At 39.1% G+C, this 22,722-nt stretch overlaps 2 protein-coding genes across 14 annotated transcripts in view; both read left to right on the forward strand.

Moving 5' to 3' along the window:
- Nucleotides 1-15,502, forward strand: part of kmt2a (lysine (K)-specific methyltransferase 2A) — a 50,808-nt gene extending 35,306 nt beyond the window's left edge. For 5 of the 10 annotated variants that reach the window (XM_083549338.1, XM_083549333.1, XM_083549341.1 and 2 more), the window contains 16 exons: nt 379-516; nt 612-770; nt 862-979; nt 1,085-1,163; nt 1,262-1,422; nt 1,508-1,663; nt 1,745-6,239; nt 6,328-6,399; nt 6,489-6,565; nt 6,702-6,860; nt 7,544-7,618; nt 7,740-7,914; nt 9,013-9,117; nt 9,224-9,307; nt 9,721-9,850; nt 10,851-15,502. In XM_083549338.1, coding sequence (XP_083405464.1) covers nt 379-516; nt 612-770; nt 862-979; nt 1,085-1,163; nt 1,262-1,422; nt 1,508-1,663; nt 1,745-6,239; nt 6,328-6,399; nt 6,489-6,565; nt 6,702-6,860; nt 7,544-7,618; nt 7,740-7,914; nt 9,013-9,117; nt 9,224-9,307; nt 9,721-9,850; nt 10,851-11,126 — 6,459 coding nt within the window. In that variant the 3' untranslated portion in view covers nt 11,127-15,502. The remainder of the gene's footprint in view (nt 1-378; nt 517-611; nt 771-861; nt 980-1,084; nt 1,164-1,261; nt 1,423-1,507; nt 1,664-1,744; nt 6,240-6,327; nt 6,400-6,488; nt 6,566-6,701; nt 6,861-7,543; nt 7,619-7,739; nt 7,915-9,012; nt 9,118-9,223; nt 9,308-9,720; nt 9,851-10,850) is intronic. The other 5 variants (XM_083549339.1, XM_083549335.1, XM_083549340.1 and 2 more) reach the window with 3 other exon arrangements.
- A 2,165-nt stretch (nt 15,503-17,667) lies between these two features.
- Nucleotides 17,668-20,963, forward strand: c1qtnf5 (C1q and TNF related 5). 4 transcript variants are annotated; one of them, XM_083548722.1, is made up of 4 exons: nt 17,668-17,816; nt 18,172-18,246; nt 18,966-19,201; nt 20,064-20,963. In XM_083548722.1, exons 3-4 carry the CDS (start codon nt 18,976-18,978, stop codon nt 20,582-20,584), a joined length of 747 nt encoding a protein of 248 aa, XP_083404848.1. In that variant the 5' UTR covers nt 17,668-17,816; nt 18,172-18,246; nt 18,966-18,975; the 3' UTR covers nt 20,585-20,963. The 4 variants fall into 4 exon arrangements, with proteins under 4 accessions (XP_083404848.1, XP_083404849.1, XP_083404850.1 ...); XM_083548723.1 differs by having other exon boundaries at nt 18,172-18,231; XM_083548724.1 differs by lacking the exon at nt 18,172-18,246 and having other exon boundaries at nt 17,672-17,816.
- Nucleotides 20,964-22,722: the final 1,759 nt, after the last annotated feature.

Genomic DNA, 22,722 nt, shown 5'->3' on the forward strand with positions numbered 1-22,722 from the left:
CCGTTTCCATGTACACAATCAGAAAGATCTCCCGGCCACTTGGCAGTTCACTCCAGATGCACAGCACAGCGACAGCGACACATGTAGCTAACTTTTAAGAGGACTGCATCTATGCTAACACATCTCTGTCTGCACTCTGACACAAGGACACAAAAATGCATTAATGCAGATGTATAACTTGGCTTTTACAGAACCCTCTGTTTCACTGCTCCAGTTTAAATAGTTGCTACATGAGAATGCACAGATTATCTTGATCTAGAATGTTTGTATATTATATATTGAAGTATATAGGAAATGTTATACTGAAATTTTATACTGTTTTTTCAGTAAAATACATCATTCGTGTTCAGTGCTTCATTGAGTTCTTGTTTCGGACAGGAATGCGGAAGGCTGCTTTACATTGGCCAAAATGAATGGGCTCATGTGAACTGTGCATTGTGGTCAGCAGAGGTGTTTGAGGATGACGATGGCTCTCTCAAAAATGTCCATATTGCAGTAAGCCGTGGCAGACAGCTGGTAAGGCGATGTTAATGTGCACTTGCTTTTTGTATGGTGTCTGTTCAGTGGATTTACAAGCTACCGTGAAATATTTAATGGTTCTCCCTTTGTAGCGCTGTGAGAACTGTCAAAAGCCTGGAGCCACTGTAGGCTGCTGCCTTGCCTCCTGCTCAAGTAACTACCACTTCATGTGTGCTCGTCAGTCACACTGCACCTTTCTGGAAGACAAAAAGGTGTATTGTCAGCGGCACAGAGACTCAATCAAAGGCGAGGTAAGAAAGTTTGCAACATGATCAGTGTTTCGCATTCTCAATATTCGTGCAACTCATCATTACATATAACAATATTGGAATTGTTGCTTAGGTACTGTCAGAAACAGGATTCGAAGTGACCCGGAGGATTCTGGTGGACTTTGAAGGGATTAGTTTAAGAAGAAAGTTTCGCCATGGCCTTGAACCAGATAACGTCCACATGATGATAGGTATTTACGGAGTCTTTGTCTAATATTTTTACAAATTCTATAAATATTATTATATAATTATAATTTATGGCAATGTGAACTTTACCCTCTTTATTCTGAATGTAGGCTCGATGACTATTGATTGTCTGGGGATGCTAACAGAGCTCTCAGATTGTGAGAGAAAACTCTTTCCCATTGGATATCAGTAAGTAATCCATTAGGTTCTGATGTGTTTTTGTGTGATATTAAAAAAAATGTAAAAAAAAATTATAAAGTATAATAATTCACATCCTCTGTTTCAAGATGCTCAAGGGTCTACTGGAGTACACTGGATGCCCGCAAAAGATGCGTCTACACCTGTAGAATTCTGGCATGCCGTCCCCTAGTGGCAGACAACGTCAATAACAACATAGTCACACAAGAGAACAATCGCACTATTGCCCACAGGCCACCTCCAGTCTCGGGTAAGTCCTAAAGTTTCTGCTCTGTAAAATGAGTTGCAATGTGGCAATTACATTTTACACTCGCTTAACTACCACTTCCTTTTAGAAGAAGTGGACCCATCACTGTTGCCTGATACAGTTTCTGTTGACCAAAACATCTTGCCCTTGATGCCAAAACAAAGGGTTTACTTTAGAAACAGACATCCCAGTTACCCTCCCTGCCATCAAACAACTTCTTCTTCTAGACATCTGCCCTCACCAGGTATCTATAATATTTTTATGCACTGTTGTTTATTCATTGGACTATGACTTTTATTATATGACCGATTGTTGTTCTTCACAGGGGCTGTCAGTTTGGTTAACGAAATTGTAACAGTCAGTGACCCTCAGCTGAACTCCAGTCTACCTAATATTGGGTCTCGTCGCCATAGTACTTCCTCCCTTTCACATCAGCAACCAAGACAGAGAATTTCCTCTGGTCCACAGGGAAGTAACTCAGCCAACCAGATCCAGACAGTCTCTCTGTCACCTGCCTCAACCTCCCAGGACCATGGATGTGGGGATTCTGTAAAAGGGAAAGCATCTGGTGATGAGAGACCTCCATGTCGAGAGATAACCACTGTAAAAACCATAGCTCAGTACAGACCCGTTTATGGTGTTACAGAGAGATTGGGCTGGGGCAGAGATGCTGGCAAAAAGCCACATGAAGGAGAACGTCTTAAATTTGCACCATCAGCACTTCTGTCATCGCCTCCACTTGGAACTGCAGTTTTGACTGGGTATCAAAGATGCAGTGAAAACATGATCGTAGAAAAGGGGAAACAGGTGACAAAAGACACTGATCTACCAGCTGGAGCAACTCTTTTGTCCTATAATCCACACTCCGCAGACTTAAAAGATAATGGTGTTGCAGGGAAAGAAGCAGCCATTGCAGCAGGGCCCGACTCGAAAGACATTCGAAATGCAGGCTCACCCCAGGCAATGCATCATAAAACTGGGGGTAGAAAATCCAATGACAGTGTCTCAGGGCCATCTCCAGCTGCAGCTCTTAAGCCTCTCTGGTCACCTGGAGTGATGACGGGCGAGGAGGACATGAAAAGGGGAACTCAGTCGAGCCCCTCTGTGGTAGCTAGTCATGTGCCCTCTACCACCAGAGAGAAGCCCTCCAAAATTAAATTAACAGAGGGCAGGGATTTTTCAAAAGAAGGGAGAGAGATGCCTCAAAATAGTAAGGCACAAATACACAATAGTAACTTTAGCAGCTCGAAAGGTTGTAATATCAAAACCCAGGCCCAAGTGCCATCCTCACGTAATACCAACAAAGCCACAGCAGTCATCAGTGACAAAACCTCAGGCTCTACTGAAATAACAAAATCACATAATCAGAGAGGCGAAAGGCAATTAAAGTCTAGATTTAGCATGGAGAAAAAACACAGTTCTCTAGTAAATGTAATTCAGTCAGTGCCAGGTACTGAGCGGAGTTTAGGCCTCCCACATCCTCACTCTAAATCAAGAGAAGAATCTTTACTGATGGAGAAGCATTGCACAGACCGACTGTCTCTGGTATCTCAAAAAATAGATCCTAATGGAACCAAAGCTGTCAGCACATGCTCTAATACAAACACATCCACTTCCAGATCCCCTAGCAGTCATGCTTCACTTAGGAAGTCTTCCCATGCAATGCTTTTTTCTCCTTTTGCGAGTTCTGAAAGCTCAGAGTCTGATAGCCATACACCCACAGAGGAGCAGAATGTCGACCACCACTGTGCTGAGGATGATGGTGAAGGGGCAGATCATCATTTAGAAGATGAAAGCTCCCCAGAAAAGCACCACGAGGAGGACAGTGATGGTTCCACAAAGCGGCGATACCCTAGACGAAGTGCTAGGGCTCGCTCCAACATGTTCTTCGGACTCACACCCTTTTATGGTGTTCGTTCCTACGGTGAAGAAGATATTCCCTTCTACAGCAGTGGTGATATCCCAATAAGAAAGCGCTCAGGTGGCAGCAAGCGATCAGCCGAGGGACAAGTAGATGGGGCTGATGATATGAGCACATCATCTTCCGCAGACAGTGGAGAGGATGAGGAAGGTTTCGGTCCAAACAAGGATTACTATTACAATTTCACACGGACCATCATAAACCCTGGCTCTAGTTTTCCTTCTATTGAGAGTATAGATCATTGTTTGGGAAGAAGATCCCAGATTCACAGGTTCATGAGGGATGGAGTAAAGGAAACCGATGACGAAAGTGATGAAGTAACAGCAGCGACCAAAAGTTTAGAATGCCAACAAATTGGTCAGCTGGATGGAGTTAATGATGATTCGGAAAGTGATGCCAGTGTAAACACCAGCAGCACAACTACTGCTACGACATCCTCTACACATAAAAACTCAACCAAAAAGAGAGGTCGAGAGAGTCGAGCTGAGAAGTTGAATGCTGACTCAGGGAAAGAGACTGAAAACACTACTGGTGATGGAAGCACTCATAGTCGCGATGTACGTAAAAATCAGAAGGATAACTGTTTGCAGTTAGGAAGTGTGAAATCACAGGGACAGGATCCTCTTGAAAACCAGCTGTCACTTAGTGCAGATCTTCTCAAGTCTGATTCGGACAATAACAACAGCGATGACTGTAACATCTTGCCTTCTGACATTATGGAGTTTGTTTTAAACACCCCATCAATGCAAAGCTTGGGACAACAACCAGAGGCTAACTCCACCGAACCATTTTCTCTGGATGAGGGCTACGAGGTAGACGTAAACCGTAGGAAGACTATACTCTTCGAAGATTTTACCCCACCACTGGCCAGCTCAGAACCTGTAGAGAGTGGAGTGAGTACCTCAATTCCAGTGGAAGAACCCTATGGCCTTCCACTGGAGCTGCCATCTGACCTCTCAGTGCTCACGACCCGCAGTCCATCTGTGAATAACCAAAATCATGGCTCAATCATTTCTGAGAGCTCTGAGCGCAGTATGCTGGCTTTGGCTGCAGAGGAAGCAGGAGTGGATAAGGGCGGGGACAAGCAGAGAGCAGGAAGTGCTGTATCTAGTGAGAGCCCACGAGATGATGGTGGAGATTCACAGACGACTGAAGGTGACATGACACCTGATCATTTCATTTCTACCCACATTGATGGAGATCACATTTCAAGTCATGGAATAAACCAAGTAACAGAAGCAGGAAATCCCGATCTAAACAGAACGCCTAGCACACCAGGCTTGCCAAGTTCACCAACAGTGGCAACACAGGGCCAGAAGTTTATTCCTTCTGCCTCAGTCAGTACAGGACACACTCAAATTGTGAGTCCTGCTGTTCAGTCCATTCATTCTCCTATGAAAGCTGGTCCGGAGAAATTAATAGTTCTCAATCAACATTTGCGCCCTCTGTATGTTGTGCAAACTCTCCCCAATGGTGTAACTCAGAAGATACAGATTGCTCCATCTGTCAGTACAACCGGTGTCATGAATAGCAGTGCACCTGTCTTGACCGGCCTTAGTACTGGAATTTCCCCTTCTCAGTCCATTTTCCCTGCTGTTACCAAAGGTTTAGTTCCTGTGCCTCATCACCCTCAGCTTCATGCCTTCACTAGCACCAGTCAGACAGGTTTCCAGTCAATTATTCCCAGCACTACATCTGGCATTTTTATTGGTGTTCCTTCACATGATCCTCAAATTATTGCATCAGAAGCTGGGCATAGACATGAGCTGGCCCCCAGTGTTGCTATGGTGTCCAGTGCATCGTCCATTACCCCAACCCCTACAGTTCTTACCACTGGACATGGCAAAAAGCGGCCAATCTCACGTCTGCAACCCCGTAAAAGTAAGAAGCTAGCCCGATCCAGAAGCCAACCTACATTAGCACCATCAGAGGTTGGGCCTAACATGACACTTATTAACCTGTCCTCGCCACAAATTGCTGCTGGCATTTCTGCTCAGCAAGGACTGGTTGAACTTGGCACAATAACAGCTGCAGCTGCAACATCTCACCGCAAAATGCCCAACATTATAAAACGGCCCAAATCTGGAGTAGTGTACTTCGAGCCTGCTCTCCTTCCGCAACCAATGCCAATTTCAAATGCTGCTCAGGCTGGTATCATTGGGCATGATTCCTCAACCCACTTATTGCCTTGCACTGTGGCAGGACTTAATCCTAATCAGTCCTTATTGAATGTGGTATCAATGCCTTCTGCACCTGGGAATCTATTGGGAGCAAATTCAGTGTCTTTAAGTACCCCAGGGCTCATTAGCCCTGAGATCACAGGCCCCATAAGTAGCCTTGTATTTAAAGCCAGTCCACATAACTTGGGCCTTGCAGAGCAGCAAATGGTTCTTCAATCTGGAAGCCCCATGGTGTCACAACTTGCCAGTTCTGCTCAGACTTCCATTGCTAGTAGCATCTGTGTTCTTCCACCAAATCAAATCAACATGTCACCCAGCCAACAGCAAGACAAAGAAGGCAATGTTGGCAAAGAAGGCAATCTTCAGAATCCTGTAAGCAAACGAGCAGATAAAGCCACTGATCCCAGTACAAACGCATCTGGTCAAGTGGCTATTGTACGCAGTCACCTCGCACATGACCCGAATAAGGGTCATATGGTTGGAGTTCCCACTCGGAGCTCACAAACCTCGTCTGTCTCACAAGCCGTAAGAGAAAAGCAGGTGCTGAAGTCAACCTCTGCCAAAGCTTCCTCAGGCATTGGTAAGATCAAGCAAAAAGCAAAGAGGACTCTACCAAGTGCAGCCAATACTGGTGGAAAAAAGCACAAAGGTGGGCCGACCGAAGAACTGGCACAATCACAGCGTTTTCCTGACTCCTCAAAACAATCCGCTTTTCAAAGGTAAACCCGAGGTCCTTTTGCAGCTTTATTTTGCCAAGTATGCCTTCTCACAAGACATCGAAGTGAAATGTTATATTTTGTTTATCAATAGGGGTAAAGAGCATATGGAGCTCGAGCTGACGAATATGGCAAAATGTAATGAAAAGGGTTCAAGAAAAAGGTACACAAATTCCAGCTAATGAATCTGAAATAAACCTGCAGATTTAAATGTGTTACTCCTGGACTAAACGAAATCTCTCTTACTTGCAGTAATTCTAGAAAGTGTGAACCCTCTTCTCTTAATCAGAAGGCCATAGAATCCCATGACGAAAATCTCAGGACTGCTAGTGGGTATACTTTTAATTCTAGAAGACATACATGTGCTAAAGTGTTTATTTTGTTTAGTAGACGATTTGATTAACTACCTTGAATAAATAGTTTTCTCTCTTTAATACATGTGATCAAATTCTGTTTATCTTTCAGGTCAGAATGCAGACCGAGCACCTGAGACTCTGCTGGTAGCGACTCCTGATCAGAAGGACGATGGACCGAATTCCACCTCAGACTACAAACCTAAAAAAGGCCTCTTGTTTGAAATCTGCAGTGACGATGGCTTTAAGGTCTGCTGTGAAAGTATTGAAGGTAAGTTTGATTTGTGCTTTTGTTGAACAGGGGAAGTTGAATCACTTTGCAATTATCGTCATGTAATTTGTTGTATATTAAATATATTATTGTTTGTAATGTAATTCTAACCCTGTTCTGTTTGTTATAGGCCTGAACTTATTGGTCCAATTTATTTATTTTTTTATTTTTTTATTTATTTTTTTTCTTTCCTTGTCAGTGACATTGCTTATAAATATAGAAACTATGTTAACAATATACTTGTATAACGTTGAGATTAGCGAAGCATACGTTCTCCATGTACTATGACAAGTAGGAATGATTCTAGACTTAAATGTAACTCCTCCTCTCTCCTTTTATTTTGGGAGAAGAATCCTTATTGTGTGTGTGTGTGTGTGTGTGTGTGTGTGTGTGTGTGTGTGTGTGTGTGTGTGTGTGTGTGTGTGTGTGTGTGTGTGTGTGTGTGTGTGTGTGTGTGTGTGTGTGTGTGTGTGTGTGTGTGTGTGTGTGTTTTTCAAGACAGCTCATACTACTCTAGACCAATATTGTTGTAGATCTGGTGATATAATATAAATGGGAGTTATAATCGTACAACATTGTAGTCTTGTAGGGATGATATTATATAGAAATAGAAATAATGTAATTAAAGCAGCATATTGGCAAGAAATGGTATTAATCCTTGATGTTTGCTTCCTTGCATACAGAGGCCTGGAAATCTCTAACCGATAAAGTCCAGGAGGCACGCTCCAATGCCAAACTCAAAGAGCTGTCTTTTGATGGTAATAACACTCAAGGCACATAATCAATTTACATAATATTTAAATCTGTGTTACCGGACGTATATTATAACTGTTGCATAATGATTTTTTCCGTTTCTGCTTTGCTTCATGGCCTTCTCAGGGGTGAATGGGCTACGGATGCTGGGTATTGTCCATGATGCTGTAGTTTTTCTTTTGGAGCAGCTGTACGGTGCCAGGTACTGCAGGAACTACAGGTTCCGCTTCCACAAGCCGGAGGATGTGGACGAGCCTCCTCTCAACCCCCATGGATCTGCCCGTGCTGAAGTCCACCACAGGTATGTCGCACTGTCTTTATTGTCTAGCATTGTGTTGTGCTTGCTTAATGAGCCATATTTAGTTCTGAGCTTGATCAAAACCAAATTTAGATTGGTTTGATCAGTGTTAGTCTATTAAATTAACTGATTGATTAGGTTGTTTTTATTTTTTTTGACGTTTTAATTAATCCAATTCGGGCAATTGTGTTGCAAATTAGCCAGATTATTAGGCAGGCGCATCTGTATACTTGACAAAACCGTACATGTACGTTCGGCACTTGCGTGAGAGAACTCTCATACCAGCAGGTGGCAGTAGTGTGTATTCGGCATCCAAACAGATTCCGATCGCCGCAATCATTACTAACCGGATTTGTGTTTTTTTTTTGTTTTGTTTTTTTATGAATCATGTCTGCTAAGTTACAGAGACTAGCACAGAAATGTGAAGAAGCTCCGTTTAGGAAAAAAAATGTGCTTGTGCTTATTCGCTAAGCTAAATATCCAATCGGAGTTCTCTTTCTCGGCCGCTGATTTGATATACAGAAACAGCTGACAGGGTCCGACCAGAACCAACAGTGTGGGGTTAAACACGTAAAGCCGACTGACGCTGTAGTTTAGCCTATACGTAGACACGGGAACAAAAACCTTCTAACAAGTGCACTGATTGGAAGAGGCTTGTGTTGTTCAAAAACATTACAAAACCCATTACGGCCGATCTTTACTTAAAAGGTGTGATTATTAATCTGTTCCAAACATTACTGTTGGAAAAAATTGCAAACTGGTAGCAATAAAAAAAAAAACCATATACAAAACAGTTTGAATGGTATAGAAAGTGATTAAAAAAGAGGTAGAGGTTTTTTTTTTAACTACTTCTTCAGTCATTTAACATCAGGCGACAAAGCAGGGGAGAAAATGTCCATAGTATTGTGTAGCCTTTGCTGGCCAACATCTCTGAATCTTTGAAAAACAGCTATAGAAGCTTCTAGAAATACAGCCAACCTAATATATGACCAACTTAAATGATTAATTTTGCAATAACCATTGTACATAGGATAAATCAAGCATTATTTATAACAATATTTTGTTGAATTGTAGTAATTATCTTTCTGACTCTTCCTGAAGGAGGTCTGTGTTGGACATGTTTAACTTCCTGGCTTCCAAATATCGCCAACCACCTGAGTACAACCCTCAAGAAGAAGATGATGAAGAGCAGTTTAAATCTGCACGGTCTGTATTTTAAGTCTCCTTTACCTTCATCTCATTTTCAATGTAATGTATTTATTTTTTGGCTATTCTGTGGTCAATAACATTTATTTTTGTGTTGGTGTTACAGACGGTGCTCCAGCACAGATGTGCCACTGGCAATTGGGTTCAGACACTTAAAGAAAACATCCAGAGAATCTGTGGGCGTGTACAGGTAAAAAAATCAGTTTTCTCCAATCTTATGTATGAAAAGAGTGGATATGTATATTTTTGCACACATCAATCCATCCCTTCTGTTTAATTATATCATTATTTTTTTTTTTTTATTATAATAATAATGTATATAAAACATTTTATTCTGAACCTTTTTATACTTTATAGTCAGATTATATTTTAATATACTTTCATACTTTATTTCATTTTTTTTACATTTCTTTTTATTTTTTTATCTTTTTCAATTTTATTTCTTTTTCATGTTTACAAGTCGAAAAAAAGCATTCCACTGTATGTCATACTAATCACTGTATGTCATACTGTCATAATATGATTGACTATGATTTTTTTTTATTTTATTTAATGTAATTTAAATTTAAAAAAATATCATACAAGCCATGTTCCTGTCGCCAGGTCAGCCATACACGGCCGTGGTCTGTTCTGTAAGAGAAACATTGATGCTGGTGAGATGGTGATCGAGTATTCGGGCAACGTCATCCGCTCTGTGCTTACTGACAAACGAGAGAAGTACTATGACGCCAAGGTAAACACTTCAACACTCTCATACTAGAATATGCAGTCTAGTGTAGTCTATAGCATATTTTGCAATGTGTTTGTACATACAGTGCATATGTAGTGACTAGGGGTATAACGGTACAGCAAAACAAAACATTTTTGATATAATCTATCAGCATTTTACCCATATTATCTATCTGTCAAATACTGCTATAAATGATTAGAGTAAAACACTTCCTTCTCTCCAGCAGAGGCTGAAGGGGTATAAAACGCACATTGTGACTGTCACATGTTAATAAAGTAGTATACTAGCTGGTGTTAATAAAATTCATTCAGTGCTGATGTCATAATTACAGCACAGACACTATCTGCTACGCTAAAACAACATTTCCCATCTGATTCAACCCGGATTAAAGAATCTCCAGCCCAACTGCATCCAGAAACTGCACAAAAAAGGCCTGAAACTAGCCCAAAAATATCTGGCTGTTGAAAAAGAGGCATGGAGATATTTCTATTCTGTTTCTCAGGCCTTGTGTTTTTTTTTCCTCCCTCCCAATTTAGTCACCATCCATTTCCTACACTCTAGCCAGCTCTTCCTGGCTATATAACCAGGTGGAGAGAGTGAAATTTGACACATCCTTCGTTTGAGACACTAAGCAGTAACTTTTGGTACTGCAAGTGGGGGAAACCGCCACCTGCCATCTGCCTTGTCGTGCATACATTAACTCACAGACGCATGCAGCTTGTTGTAGTATACCCGTGAGTGACCAGGGAGAGCTAGAATAACATACCGGCCAGTCAGAGATCATACCGATATTTGTATCGTAATACAGGATTTAACTGCGATTATATGTCAAAAATGTACCTATAACACTAAAGTCTAGTAAAATCTCAACATAACTTAAAACAGATCACCGATATTATATTACACTATTATGCTAGGATATTTGTGCAGTGCATTGTACTAACAGTATCAACTCCTGACCTCAGTAACAATGTTGTTTCTTGAACTTTCTTTTATTTCCCAGGGAATTGGCTGCTACATGTTTCGCATCGATGACTATGAGGTGGTAGATGCCACCATGCATGGCAACTCTGCTCGTTTCATAAACCACTCCTGTGAGCCCAACTGCTACTCCCGCGTAGTCAATATCGACGGGCAAAAGCACATAGTCATTTTTGCGCTGCGGAAAATCTACAAGGGCGAAGAGCTCACCTATGACTACAAGTTCCCCATCGAGGAACCAGGCAATAAGCTGCCTTGCAACTGTGGGGCCAAAAAGTGTCGCAAGTTCCTTAATTAACGCCTCCCTTCCTTACTTTAAACTGAACCCTGTCCTTCCAAACAAAACTGTTTTTTTTTTTTTTTCTGTTTTATTTCTTGTTTTATTTTGTCAATGTGTGTATTTTGAATAATATGGTTATTTATTGAAACAGGCTCAGGTTTTCAGAGGGATTTATGGCACTGTGCCTCAAGTTGATTCAGGAAAGGTTTCAAGAGCAATGTCATAACGAATAAACGGAGGAAAAAAGGACTTCTTCAGTGGAGCGTTCCCTTACACCTCAAAAACAGGCCAGTCGAAGATGTGCAGTCTGCTTGTTAGCAAATTGTGTGCCCTGTTTAGCCCAAATCTTTATTACAAATTCCAAATGTGTAATATTTAATCTTTTTTTGCCCTTGCAAATGAAATGTGAGGGGGAAAGAGAGAGAGAAAAAAACAAAGTATGATGGAATTGCCACATCATTTCATTTGACACCAAAGTGCAATTTTTCTAAGGGAACGGTACACTGTCTTTTTAGATAGAGGAATCGTGAGGGGTCCATTGTTTTATTGTTGTTTTGTTGCGATTCGATTCTTGTTTTTAACCTACCGTCAAAACCTCCCTTTCTGAATGTACATCAAAGCCTTCTCCTTCTGCTGATGTGTGTGTGTGTGTGTGTGTGTGTGTGTGTGTGTGTGTGTTTGTGTGTATGAGCCCTTAAACAGGTGGATGGAGAACGCTAGAGGGAGCTTTTTATTCCCTGTGTTGGACGTATGCAGGTGTTTATCAGGGCAGGGGTAGGAAAATGAATTATGAGTGTACCTGAAATGTTGAAGAAGTAATAACCCCTGGATGTATCATTGGATACTGGATGTGCTGAGATCCTGGTGGACTGACAGTCAAGGGACTAAAGAAATTTGGCGGGTGGGAGGGATTGCTTCATTTGACCTAAATCTTTTTTTTTTTTTTTAAGTAACGTGGACTGATGTTTGTAATGAGGACATGTAGTATGTGCATGTGTTAAGGCCTGTAGCTGGTAGTATTTACTCAGAAATTTTTTTTTTTAACGCCATCCAAATGTTTTCTTAAGACGGACGAGTCATTTTAAAATTTCGTTTTCTTTATTATTTTATTTTAGTTTTTTTTTATGTAGATAAGTAAATGTCATTATTTCCTTTCATATGTAAATAATATGTATATTTTTCTATCTTGAAAAAAAAAAAACAACAAAACTCAAAAGCTCACTAGTGAATAGCACTTATTGATATTTATATTTTTAATAAAATATTGTATTTATTTTACCAACATTTTGTAGTAGATAGTGGTTTACAACACTAATGCTTGTCATTATTTTTTTATAGTGTACTTTTTTTAAAACAGTTTTGGCATTTTTTTTTTTTTCCTTATTCTCTTTTCTATTCCAAAGACTGAAAGCCGTAGTCGTTCCCGTAGTGTGCAGTCCACCAGTAGCTCTCATTGCCGATCCAAATTAGTCATAAGATGAGATGAGATGTAATTAGCATAGGCTGTGAAGCATCTAGTTCTAAGTGCTTATCTGTATAAAAAAAACTGGCATGTCTTCTCCAATGGCAGCCTTAATAATCTCACACGTAAATACCAATCTTCCCTTAATAGGATACAGTTTTATGTGGAGAAATGATGAGTAGAAAAAAATGCTTGAAATCATTTTACATTTAAGCAAACTGCAAAGTTTCCATCTATTTTATTATATTATATAAAGAAAAAAAAATATTTTCATAGATACGAGTATACCCGAAGGAATCTGCCACGGAGGCTAGCCCATGAAAACTTTCTTCTAAAGCACTATATTTGGAGGAATGGATGAAAAACTCGTTCTCCCTGTTTCGTGCACTGAACATCAGTCTTCTTCCCAGCTTGACACATGTTGCCTTGGCACTGCATGGAGGCTCTAGCTAGCCATTTAAAGCACACAAATGTGCTCTTTTTATGTATATTGCTCTCTTTTAATTTTTTTTTTTTTTTTTTGCATCACCCCTTAGGACGACATTTTGTTTCCTTCTCAATAAAATTGACTTTGTGATGGAATTTTAGACTTACCATTGATGTCTGTCCTCTCCATTTATTTAATTTTTTTTTTTTTATAGCAACGGTGTGGTGCCTTCTTTAACAATCATTTTGTCCATCCGTTAGTTCCGGAATCAAATCCAGTCATCAGTCTTGGCTGATTCTAAGACCTGATAAGAGACCGACACATTAAGGAGCGTTCTCTCATTAGGGTGGAGACATATCTCTCTCTGACGTCTTTCGCAATGTCTTAATAATAGTGAAAGTATTTCTCTTTGAGCGAAACCATTTCCTTGTGGATGCAACACTGATTTGTGCGTACACTGTCTTCTTGACAGTCAGAACTGAGTTGTATGAAAGGGATAATGTAAAATCGAGCTTATCGATGTTGCAGAAAGCCCAGGGGATGTGTACATACCTCCAGACAAAGCTCACTCGATTGCTACAGTGTGCACCTCTGGCTCTTGTTTTTCAGAACGAGCCACTAAAAGGCCAGTTTCTGTGTAGCGTTGTCTTATTGCCTCATGTGAACTCTAATCACTTTTTTTTTTTTCTTCTTCCATCAAGGCTGTTGCTGATGCCTCAAGCCTTATTTTCCAGATTCATAACACAATCATATATTGATCACGCTCTTTATAGTTCCTAATTGGCTGCTTTTTTTCCAGATAATTTTTTTTTCTGGATTTGTGGGTTTGATGGTGTTGCCGCAGATTCTCGCCGGGAGCTTCTTGCCGTGCTCCTCGCGACATGGGTCTCGTCATCGATTCAGGTATTCGAGTTCCTTTAAGTCCGGCTCTCTGGATGCGGCACAGGGCCGGGCTGAACTCTGCAGCTAGGCCTTTCGTTGAATGTATTATTTGAATCTTGCGATCGATCTTTTGTCATAGTTACTTTTTTTTTTTTTTTTTTTTTTTTTTTTTTTTTTTTTTAATGATTGTTCCAATGTGAAAGGCAGGGACGTTACAGAAGAGCTTTACGTTTCGTTTTAGTCGGTGAGGATTGTATAGCAATGCCGATCTTTGTACAGAACTCGCGTCTGTCGACCTGATTATGATTTTACCAATCCTAAGGGCTTTGTCAATTACTTTTTTTTTTCCTCCATTAAGCTAGTTTAGTTGCAACTTCAAGATGCTCCACAAACCAGTGTAATATGGTGTTCAGTCAGTGTTTGAAAAGCTACCAGGTTCCTGGACTTTATTCTTCCACACCACACCAGTGGTACCACACCTTCTCCTGTACTTGCTCTGTAGTATCTATATAAATATGTATACATATTCTTACACACATAATGAATATATTCTACCTAAACATATGTATGGATAGTAAAACTGTACTTCAATATTCACAATATCTACACAGTATATGGAATGGACAGACAAACGTAGTTACAGTAGCAAACAACAGTTTTCATAATGGTTAATAGCAATGTTCAGTGTAATCTATAATGACTTTGTGTTACAGATACAGTTTAGATTAATGTGCAGCATTTTAAATATTGACATGTATTGTTTTCTGTGCCTGTGTATGCTTTATGACTGGAGCATTGCAGTTATGATCTTATGACTTGCTTCCTCCGTTGTTGGGTTTTTTTGGGGGGGGGCCTAGGCTGAAAGATGATATTTATACAGTGAAATAAAATAAATGTAAGCTGTGGTTGTAAAGTTTTTAAGGATAGCCATTCGTTTCAATGCTGTAGTTTTTTCATTTTACTCTTTGTACATTTTCACATACTTTGTGGTTGTCAAGACAAAAAAAAACAAAACAAAAAAATCGACCTTTCAGCGGATTGCATTTCCCAAAATCCCATTCTCCGGTCTGAAAATTCAGTTCAATATTTTATGTCGTGTTTTGTAATAACTAACTAATGAATATTTTTATTTATTTCTGCAACTTTGAAACATCTTCTAGGTCTTGTATTGACCTCAAGGTTAAATGTAGGTGCACATCATATGGTAGACCCCTACAGCGCTCATTTATCATTTATTAAACATCAGCTTAGTTTTTGTGCTCAAAACCTGACCATTGGGGGGAAAAAACAGCTTGTGCTTGTACTTTTTTTTTTTTTTTTTTTTTTTTTTTTTTTTTAAATGAACACTTCCTTATTCTCTGTATCTCGGTGTGTTCAATGTTTGATAATGTTTCTTATTTTATTTTGTTCTCCCGTTGCCCAAACAGTGTTCAGTGTTCACAGTAATGAAGGAAAGACCATTGACAAACCACAAATTGCTTAAGAACGAATGTATGAGGAAAAAAATGTACATAACTGTATAAAAAAAAAAAAAAAAAAGGAAAATTTCTAATCATGTTTATTTTCTATGCACTTTTTTATTTAAGTGATAGTTTAAATAATAAACATGTCTTGTTTACTCAACGTGGCTTCGTTATTTTTCATTTTAACGCAGGTTTTTGTGGTGATGGTAATAGATAAGGAAGCTTATCGGTCTTTAAATGATAAAAAAAAAAAATCAGTGTAAATGCACAGTCTAAAATACTGCACTCAATTCTTTCGGCTTCTCCCGTTAGGGGTCGCCACAGCGGATCTTCCACATGTTTGATTTGGCACATGTTTTTACACTGGAAGCCCTTCCTAACGCAACCCTCCCCATTTATCCGGGCTTGGGACCGGGCACTGAGAGTGGCTGGGGTTGGTTTCCTGACCGGGGATCAAACCCGGGCCGCAGCGGTGAGAGCGCCGCATCCTAACCACTAGACCACCAGGGAACCATACTTAAGTACTACACTATATGGCTAAATGTATCCGAACACCTAACCTTCACAACCATATGCGGGTATCACTAAATAGTTTCCACAAAGTTGGAAGTACACAATTGTCTAAAGTCTCTTTATATGCTTTACATTTATGATTTTTATTCACTGGCTCTTATGAGTCTATTATGACGATGGCCATTTGCATGATTTATTAAGGTTGGTTTGGAAGAGATCAAGAGACCTCTGCTCACAGCCCTGACCTCATCCCGGAACACTGGCTGCACCCCAGGCCTCCTCACCCCACAACAGATCCTGACTTCACTAATGCTCTAGTGGTGGAATGAGTACAAATCCCTTCCATCATGCTGCAAAATGTAGGGAACTGGGGGCAATGAAAAGGGGACCAACTTCATATAAATGTCCATAGTTGTTTCAAGGAATGTTCAACAAACATGTATGTTTGTGATGGTCATTATTTGCAACATACTTTTGGCCATTTAAATCTCTCTATGAGAACTTGTTCTGTAGCTTAAGTATTATTGAAAGTCGGTAATTGCAAAAAGTCCAAAAAGAAAAAAAAAGAGCAACCCTCCTATTTCATAATTTGAATATATTATATATTTTCCATTTTCTTATCATATATTTGCTCCTTTTGAGAAATTTGTGCTGTTCTTAATTATTATTGAAACTCAGTAATTGCAAAAAATTCCAAAGATCTTCATATTTTTACACCAAAGTCATTTAATTAATTTAAATGGCATATGATTTGCATCATGCCATTTGTATTGTTACTCAGAATGAAATCCAAAATCCATTTTTGAGGAGTATTCTAGCATAAAACTAGATTTAGTATTCTTTCTCATGCCATGTATTATCCTGCTGCACTGCATTGTCGATGTCTCAGGGTCTTGGTTTTAAAAGAATTTATGATTTTGTATAGTAATATTTTGGCACATCCATGTGATATAATGAAAATACCCAACAGGCAAAAAGCACATGATTGTACTGTGATGAACCAAACAATTTCACTCTGACATTAACCATGCCTACTGGCTGTCAGTTTGTAAAACACACATACTACGTAAAATGTACACTGTACATACTATTTAATTGGATATTTCTGATCTTCAGAGTTTTGACTCCTGGAATTCAGCAGGCATAATTCTTTTAAGCGGTCTCTACAGTGTCTTAAAAATCACCCCTGTATCGTTGCCAATGCTAGAAAAGTACCTAGTAGGCCTACCTTAAAAGTTGAATGCTATACTGAATTTATAATATTTAAATAAAGTTCACATCGAGTAACTAGCTAGCTCATTTGGTCATGTTCTTACTCAGTAGTCCTTACTTGCACCTCTACGGTCAGCTTCTCGGTTTTGTACAAACATGCCCCCTTTTACAAAAATGCCAGCAATACATCTTTAGATAGTAACTGTGAGGCAGACATTAAAAACATGGAAAGATTGTTTTGGCAGTTTATGGTGGTAATAGTAGAGATTAAAGTAAACAAGCTAGTTTAAAGATTTCCGTGAAGGATTAAAAACAAGGAAATAATTTGGTTTAGAATATTATTGCTGCATTTGCCTTCTCTCTTTCGACTGAGCGTTTGGTTTATCACTATGACCACAGTGCTCTGATCTTCAGTGCTTTCATACTTTAGTAATTAATCATACAGAAGAAGTTATTCAGACTTTAATCCACATGCACTCCAGGTCATTGTTCTTGTATTTCTCTTTCTCTCTCTCTCTCTCTCTCTCTCTCTCTCTCTCTCTCTCTCTCTCTCTCTCTCTCTCTCTCTCTCTCGCTCTTAACTTCTACCCTCCCTTTCTGTTTAATTGGCTTGCATTCCCATTTCCTCTCATAAGCGTCAGAGTGCTCACTTTTTCCCAGGCTTCCCAGTCTGGGACACAAAGTCTTCCTTTTTGTTTCACTCTGCTCCAAAACAGTCACGGCTTTAAAGAAGTTCTTAGAAATTAATGGTAAGTTATAAGTTGTATTGTATTTTGTTGTGATGAATTAGCAGGGATTTGACACAGTGGCAGATGTGTTATGACTAACCGACCAGCTTTAACCATAAATCTTTTCCGAGAATGGGCTAGTTTTTCTGTACACTTATACACTAGGCTTTTTAGAAAGACAGAAATTGGGTTATGTAGATGTAGGAATTGATATGTAGAATTAGGACCATCTATTATTAATAACTTGATGGGATTAAAAAAAAAAAAAAAAAAAAAAAAAATTATTTTCAATATCAATATATTTTATAGATTCTGACAGGCTTTGAAATTGTGATGTTTCTGAACACTCAAAATTCAACATGCTGTTTTGCTTAAGAAAAGAAGAACCACCTGATCAGTGATCGTTCCATAATCTTTACTGTATTGCACCAGGAAAGTAATAACAGTGAAGGTAAACCAATTTACTAAAGGTCTTGTGCACTGACATGCTTGAACAATCCCCAAGTACACACAGTGTAATACACACAAATATACTGTACTTTGAAATAGTACAAATGTTTACTAGAAGCAAACACTTAAACAGAAGTGCTGTATGTCTGTTTTTTCCCTAAAAGAAACATAGATTTTTCTGCTTGTATAGTCTTGTCTGCTTTCTGAGGCATGCTTTGATGGTCTGTGCTCTGTTAATGTGAGTCAGCACTTTCTTTTATTTTACATAAACCAGCTGTTTGAAAAGCAGAAGTCATGCCTAGATCACCACTGGTTTACAGTCAGGGGCTGAAGTTTTAAAAGTGTGCAGCCTGGGGCAGTACTAATAAAAATCCACAAAGAGTGAATCATTTGTACTTTTGCTGATGGTGCATTTTTGCTGCCTGATTGTGGAGTGATTTCAGGGTCTGTGTGCACTTCACTGCTTGATAGAGACATGAATCAGTGTGCTAGTTCATTCCTCCTCCTTGATGCGAGGGAGGATATAAAAATACACAGTGTTGTTATTATTTCAATTTTTCCCTCTTGCGCTTTCTGCCTTTAGACTTCAGCTCATACTTCAAGCATTATGGAGCATCTTCAAATTTCCTGGCGTGCTTTTTCCAATGAGTTGAAAATAATATTTTTGCTACTCGAGTGTCATGCTTTTCTCATGTGTATTAAAAGTACTTTTATTAACAGATTTAAAGAAATGATGACTATCCAATCCTGGGCCCTCTCCATCCTTCTTTTTTTGCTGGCGCATTATTCAAATCAGCTTGAGGATAATAAGATTCACAGTCTGTGTATGGGTAGCCCAGGTATCCCGGGTTCTCCTGGGTTGCATGGACGGCCAGGACAGCCAGGCAGAGATGGCAGAGATGGGCGAGATGCACCACTTGGGGAGAAAGGGCAAAGGGGTGATCGTGGAGAGACTGGTATGTGGATATTTGCTTAATGAAAGCTAAAAAAAAAAAACTAGCTGGGTAAAAAATAATATCAATGATGATGATATTAATAAATATTAAATTGATACATATTTTTATTATTTATTATTAATATAAACAATAAGTTTTTGAATGTTTATTATATTTTAAAGAATTGATCTGGTTGACACATTTATATTTTATATTTTATCACATCCCATTTCACATTTAGTTCCCATTTGCTGTAAAAATGAACCATAAATAAAACCAACAATTAAAATAAACAGTAAGGACCCCTTTAGTTTACCCCTATATTTAATGCTGAAGTAAAAATAAATAGTGTTTTGTGAGAGGAGAGGAGTGGATCACTGGCTCCAACTTCAACTGAAACACACAGAATCATGGAACTGACCCAAAGTTTAAAGGCCACAATTACTGGTTACCATTGGGACTGATATCAAATACTAATTAAACTATAGTTGTCGTTGTTTACTGTTTGGTCACATACTGTAGCATGGGTTAGTGGTAACATTGGATTTCTGCTTGAAAGGACAAGAATAAATGCCAGCACCTGTAAGCTGTCCCTGCTAGGTCCTTGAGCAAGGTGTTTAACCCTAAACTGCTTAGACAGTTGCTGTGGATAAATAGCATAAATTTAAATGATTAAAAATTGCAGTATATAGTACATACATTATACTCTGACATCCATGTGGTGCAGAGAGTAGCTGGAGGAGTAAAAAGAATGAGAAGATTGTTTTTAGTGAATTTGGCAATCATAACTGGCCTTTATTTGCCAACAACAATAATTAGTCTATTTCATTAATGCTTGAGCTCAAGAAGTTAAGCCAGCTCCCATTGTGTTGATATCTCCCAGGGGAGCCAGGGGTGAGGGGCCTGATCGGTGACAGAGGTGATCCAGGAGAGAAAGGTGAGAGGGGACCTGCAGGAGAGTGTGCTGTGGCTCCTAAGTCAGCATTCAGTGCCAAGTTGTCTGACTCCCACACAATGCCTCTAGCAATAGGGGATGCAGTACGCTTTGACAAAATCATCTTGAATGAGCAGGGTGATTACAGTGCAGAGACTGGACGCTTCACATGCAGAGTGCCAGGTGTGTACTATTTTGCCGTCCACGCCACTGTGTACCGCTCCAGCCTACAGTTTGACCTGATGAAGAACGGACAAGCCATGGGTTCCTACTTCCAGATGTTTGGCAACTGGTCCAAGCCAGCCTCACTGTCCGGAGGCACTCTGCTGCACCTGATTCCCAGTGATCAGGTGTGGGTGCAGATGGCTCTGGGTGAGTATACAGGCTTTTACTCAAGCCCGAAGACAGACAGCACTTTTATTGGCTTTCTGGTGTACTCTGATTGGAAAAACTCTGCTGTTTTTGCTTAGATTTAATGCACATCATGCATTTAACTTTTACCCAAAAATGCATTTACTCAAAGCATTACACTACAAAGCACATTTTTTTTACAGTCGTATTTATTCTTTATAAGCAAATTATCAGTGCTGGAAGATTTACTTCCCATGACGTAAGACAAACTGGTGCCTTTTCAAGGTTGTGAGGGAATCTGAAACGCCAGTCCGATGTACGCACTTGCTAACAAAATTAACCAGAGTTTTATTCTTATACATAATATTGCAGCAGTTACAGACAATAATGAGTGATGATCACTGATCTTTTGAATGTCTTCAAATAGACAATGCACTCAGACACATTCAGACATTGTAGAATTGTTTGTAAATAAAGTATTACATGAAATTAAAAAAAGTGTTTTGCATATCATTTTTGTCAGTGAAAGCAAAAGATTATACACTAATATAAACTGATGCAAAACTATCATTAGTCTCGTTTTATTCGAATTCTAATTGATTCTGTTGATCATTTAAAAAAAATTTATATTTTGAATTATGACTTAAATTATCAGTAAAATTGTTTTAATTGAATTTAATCGTTTAGTTTAATTTTGATAAACTGCTTGTTGAACTCAGTATATTGGCATAAAAGCCCCGGGTGCCTCTTTAAGGCGAGCGACGTGTTGCTTTGGTCGCGAGCCCAAACTGGGAACGGAGACACAAATTTATGCCAAGTCACAGATGTTCCTTGGATTAATGACTTCACTGAAGGCCATTATTAAAACCCATTTACAGGCAAGGCTGTAACATTACTGTTTTACACTCCATAACATTTATGACTGGCTTCTGACCCAACAAAGCCAACCAGTCACTAAAAAACATTTGAACTTCTGCCATGGGCAAATACGGAACATTTTCCTGGCACAATTATTTTTCTAAAGAAATGCAAGGAATGAGAAGTTAATTTCCATGAGGTCAAGACCCATGAATGCTCTAACCTGTCGATATTACGGGTCCTTGATTATGGCAGACATTACATGCTTTAAACAATCTCACAGTGTCTGACACCAGGCTCTAAATCCCATATGCTCACCATAAATTGTTCTTGGATCTGTTTGATGTTGAATCACAGCCATGTCGCTGTGGGTGAGGTCACAGCTAGAGAATCAGATTCATGAGGGAATTGAGGTTATGAGTATGTCTGCTGTTTCATAATAAAGCAAAATATCCTTATAAAATATGATCATTAATATGAATCTCATTAAAGATCTATATTTAATGTAAGTTCTGAAACCACTTAAATATCTCATTGCAAATTCATTTTCTCGTTCACCTTTTGGCTTGTGAGTTAAAAAAAGCCTATCTTTGAATACTTTTGATACTTTTACTGATAAGGTCACACTAGAAATCATTTGCAGCACAAAACAGAGGGGAGTAGATAATAACAATGTAATAATATTTTTTGCATAGATTTTAAATGTTGATTTGTGCATCTTTTAAAAAAAAGATTATTAAATACAAAATGCAATAAAGCTCCTAGTAGTTTTATATCCAGCATATTTTACTAAAGCAGGCCTATTGTTAATAGTCCAGGGCATTCAAAAGAATGTTAAACCAATTTGTTCAATTGAACAAAAAACGTACCAAACTAATTGCTTCAATGGTTTGTCCTTTCATGCAATTTGTAATTTGATTAGGCAATGCATGATCTATGTGTTTTCAACCTTGAGCTGAATTCCTTTTTGTTCTCATTCATTACACCTGTAACACGAGTGCAGGAGACATATGATGGAAACGTTCTCAAAATGGGCTGGATGGAAATTTGTGCTGTTTTGCTATTAACTGCTGGTGATGCAATTGAACTTAAAATTAAAATATTCTAAGGAACATAATTTACATTTGTTACCAACAAATAAAATGATGTGGATGCTAAAGAAATAGTAGTCTTGGAATGACAGGGTGGCTTACATCTGCTAAACCTTTTATGCAAGCATGTCATGATGCCAAGCAAAACAAGGAAGGAAAAAAATTAAGTAAGCAATTTATTGTTTGTCTGCTTGTCCTAAAACAGTATGGGATGCCATGTCTGAGCATTTCCAAAGCACCTAACAAAATGTCAGTGTGCATATGGAGTTTTCCCATTCACAATCTAAATGTCATAATCACTCCTAGAT

Source organism: Silurus aristotelis, assembly GCF_946808225.1.
Source record: "Silurus aristotelis genome assembly, chromosome: 8".
Taxonomy (NCBI): Eukaryota; Metazoa; Chordata; class Actinopteri; order Siluriformes; family Siluridae; genus Silurus; species Silurus aristotelis.

What these genes read in the sequence shown, in the direction of transcription:
- c1qtnf5 (XM_083548722.1), top strand. Translation starts at nt 18,976, where the DNA reads ATGATGACTATCCAATCCTGGGCCCTCTCCATCCTTCTTTTTTTGCTG. An exon ending in GGGTGATCGTGGAGAGACTG is followed by an intron (nt 19,202 to 20,063) that starts GTATGTGGATAT and finishes GATATCTCCCAG; the next exon opens with GGGAGCCAGGGGTGAGGGGC.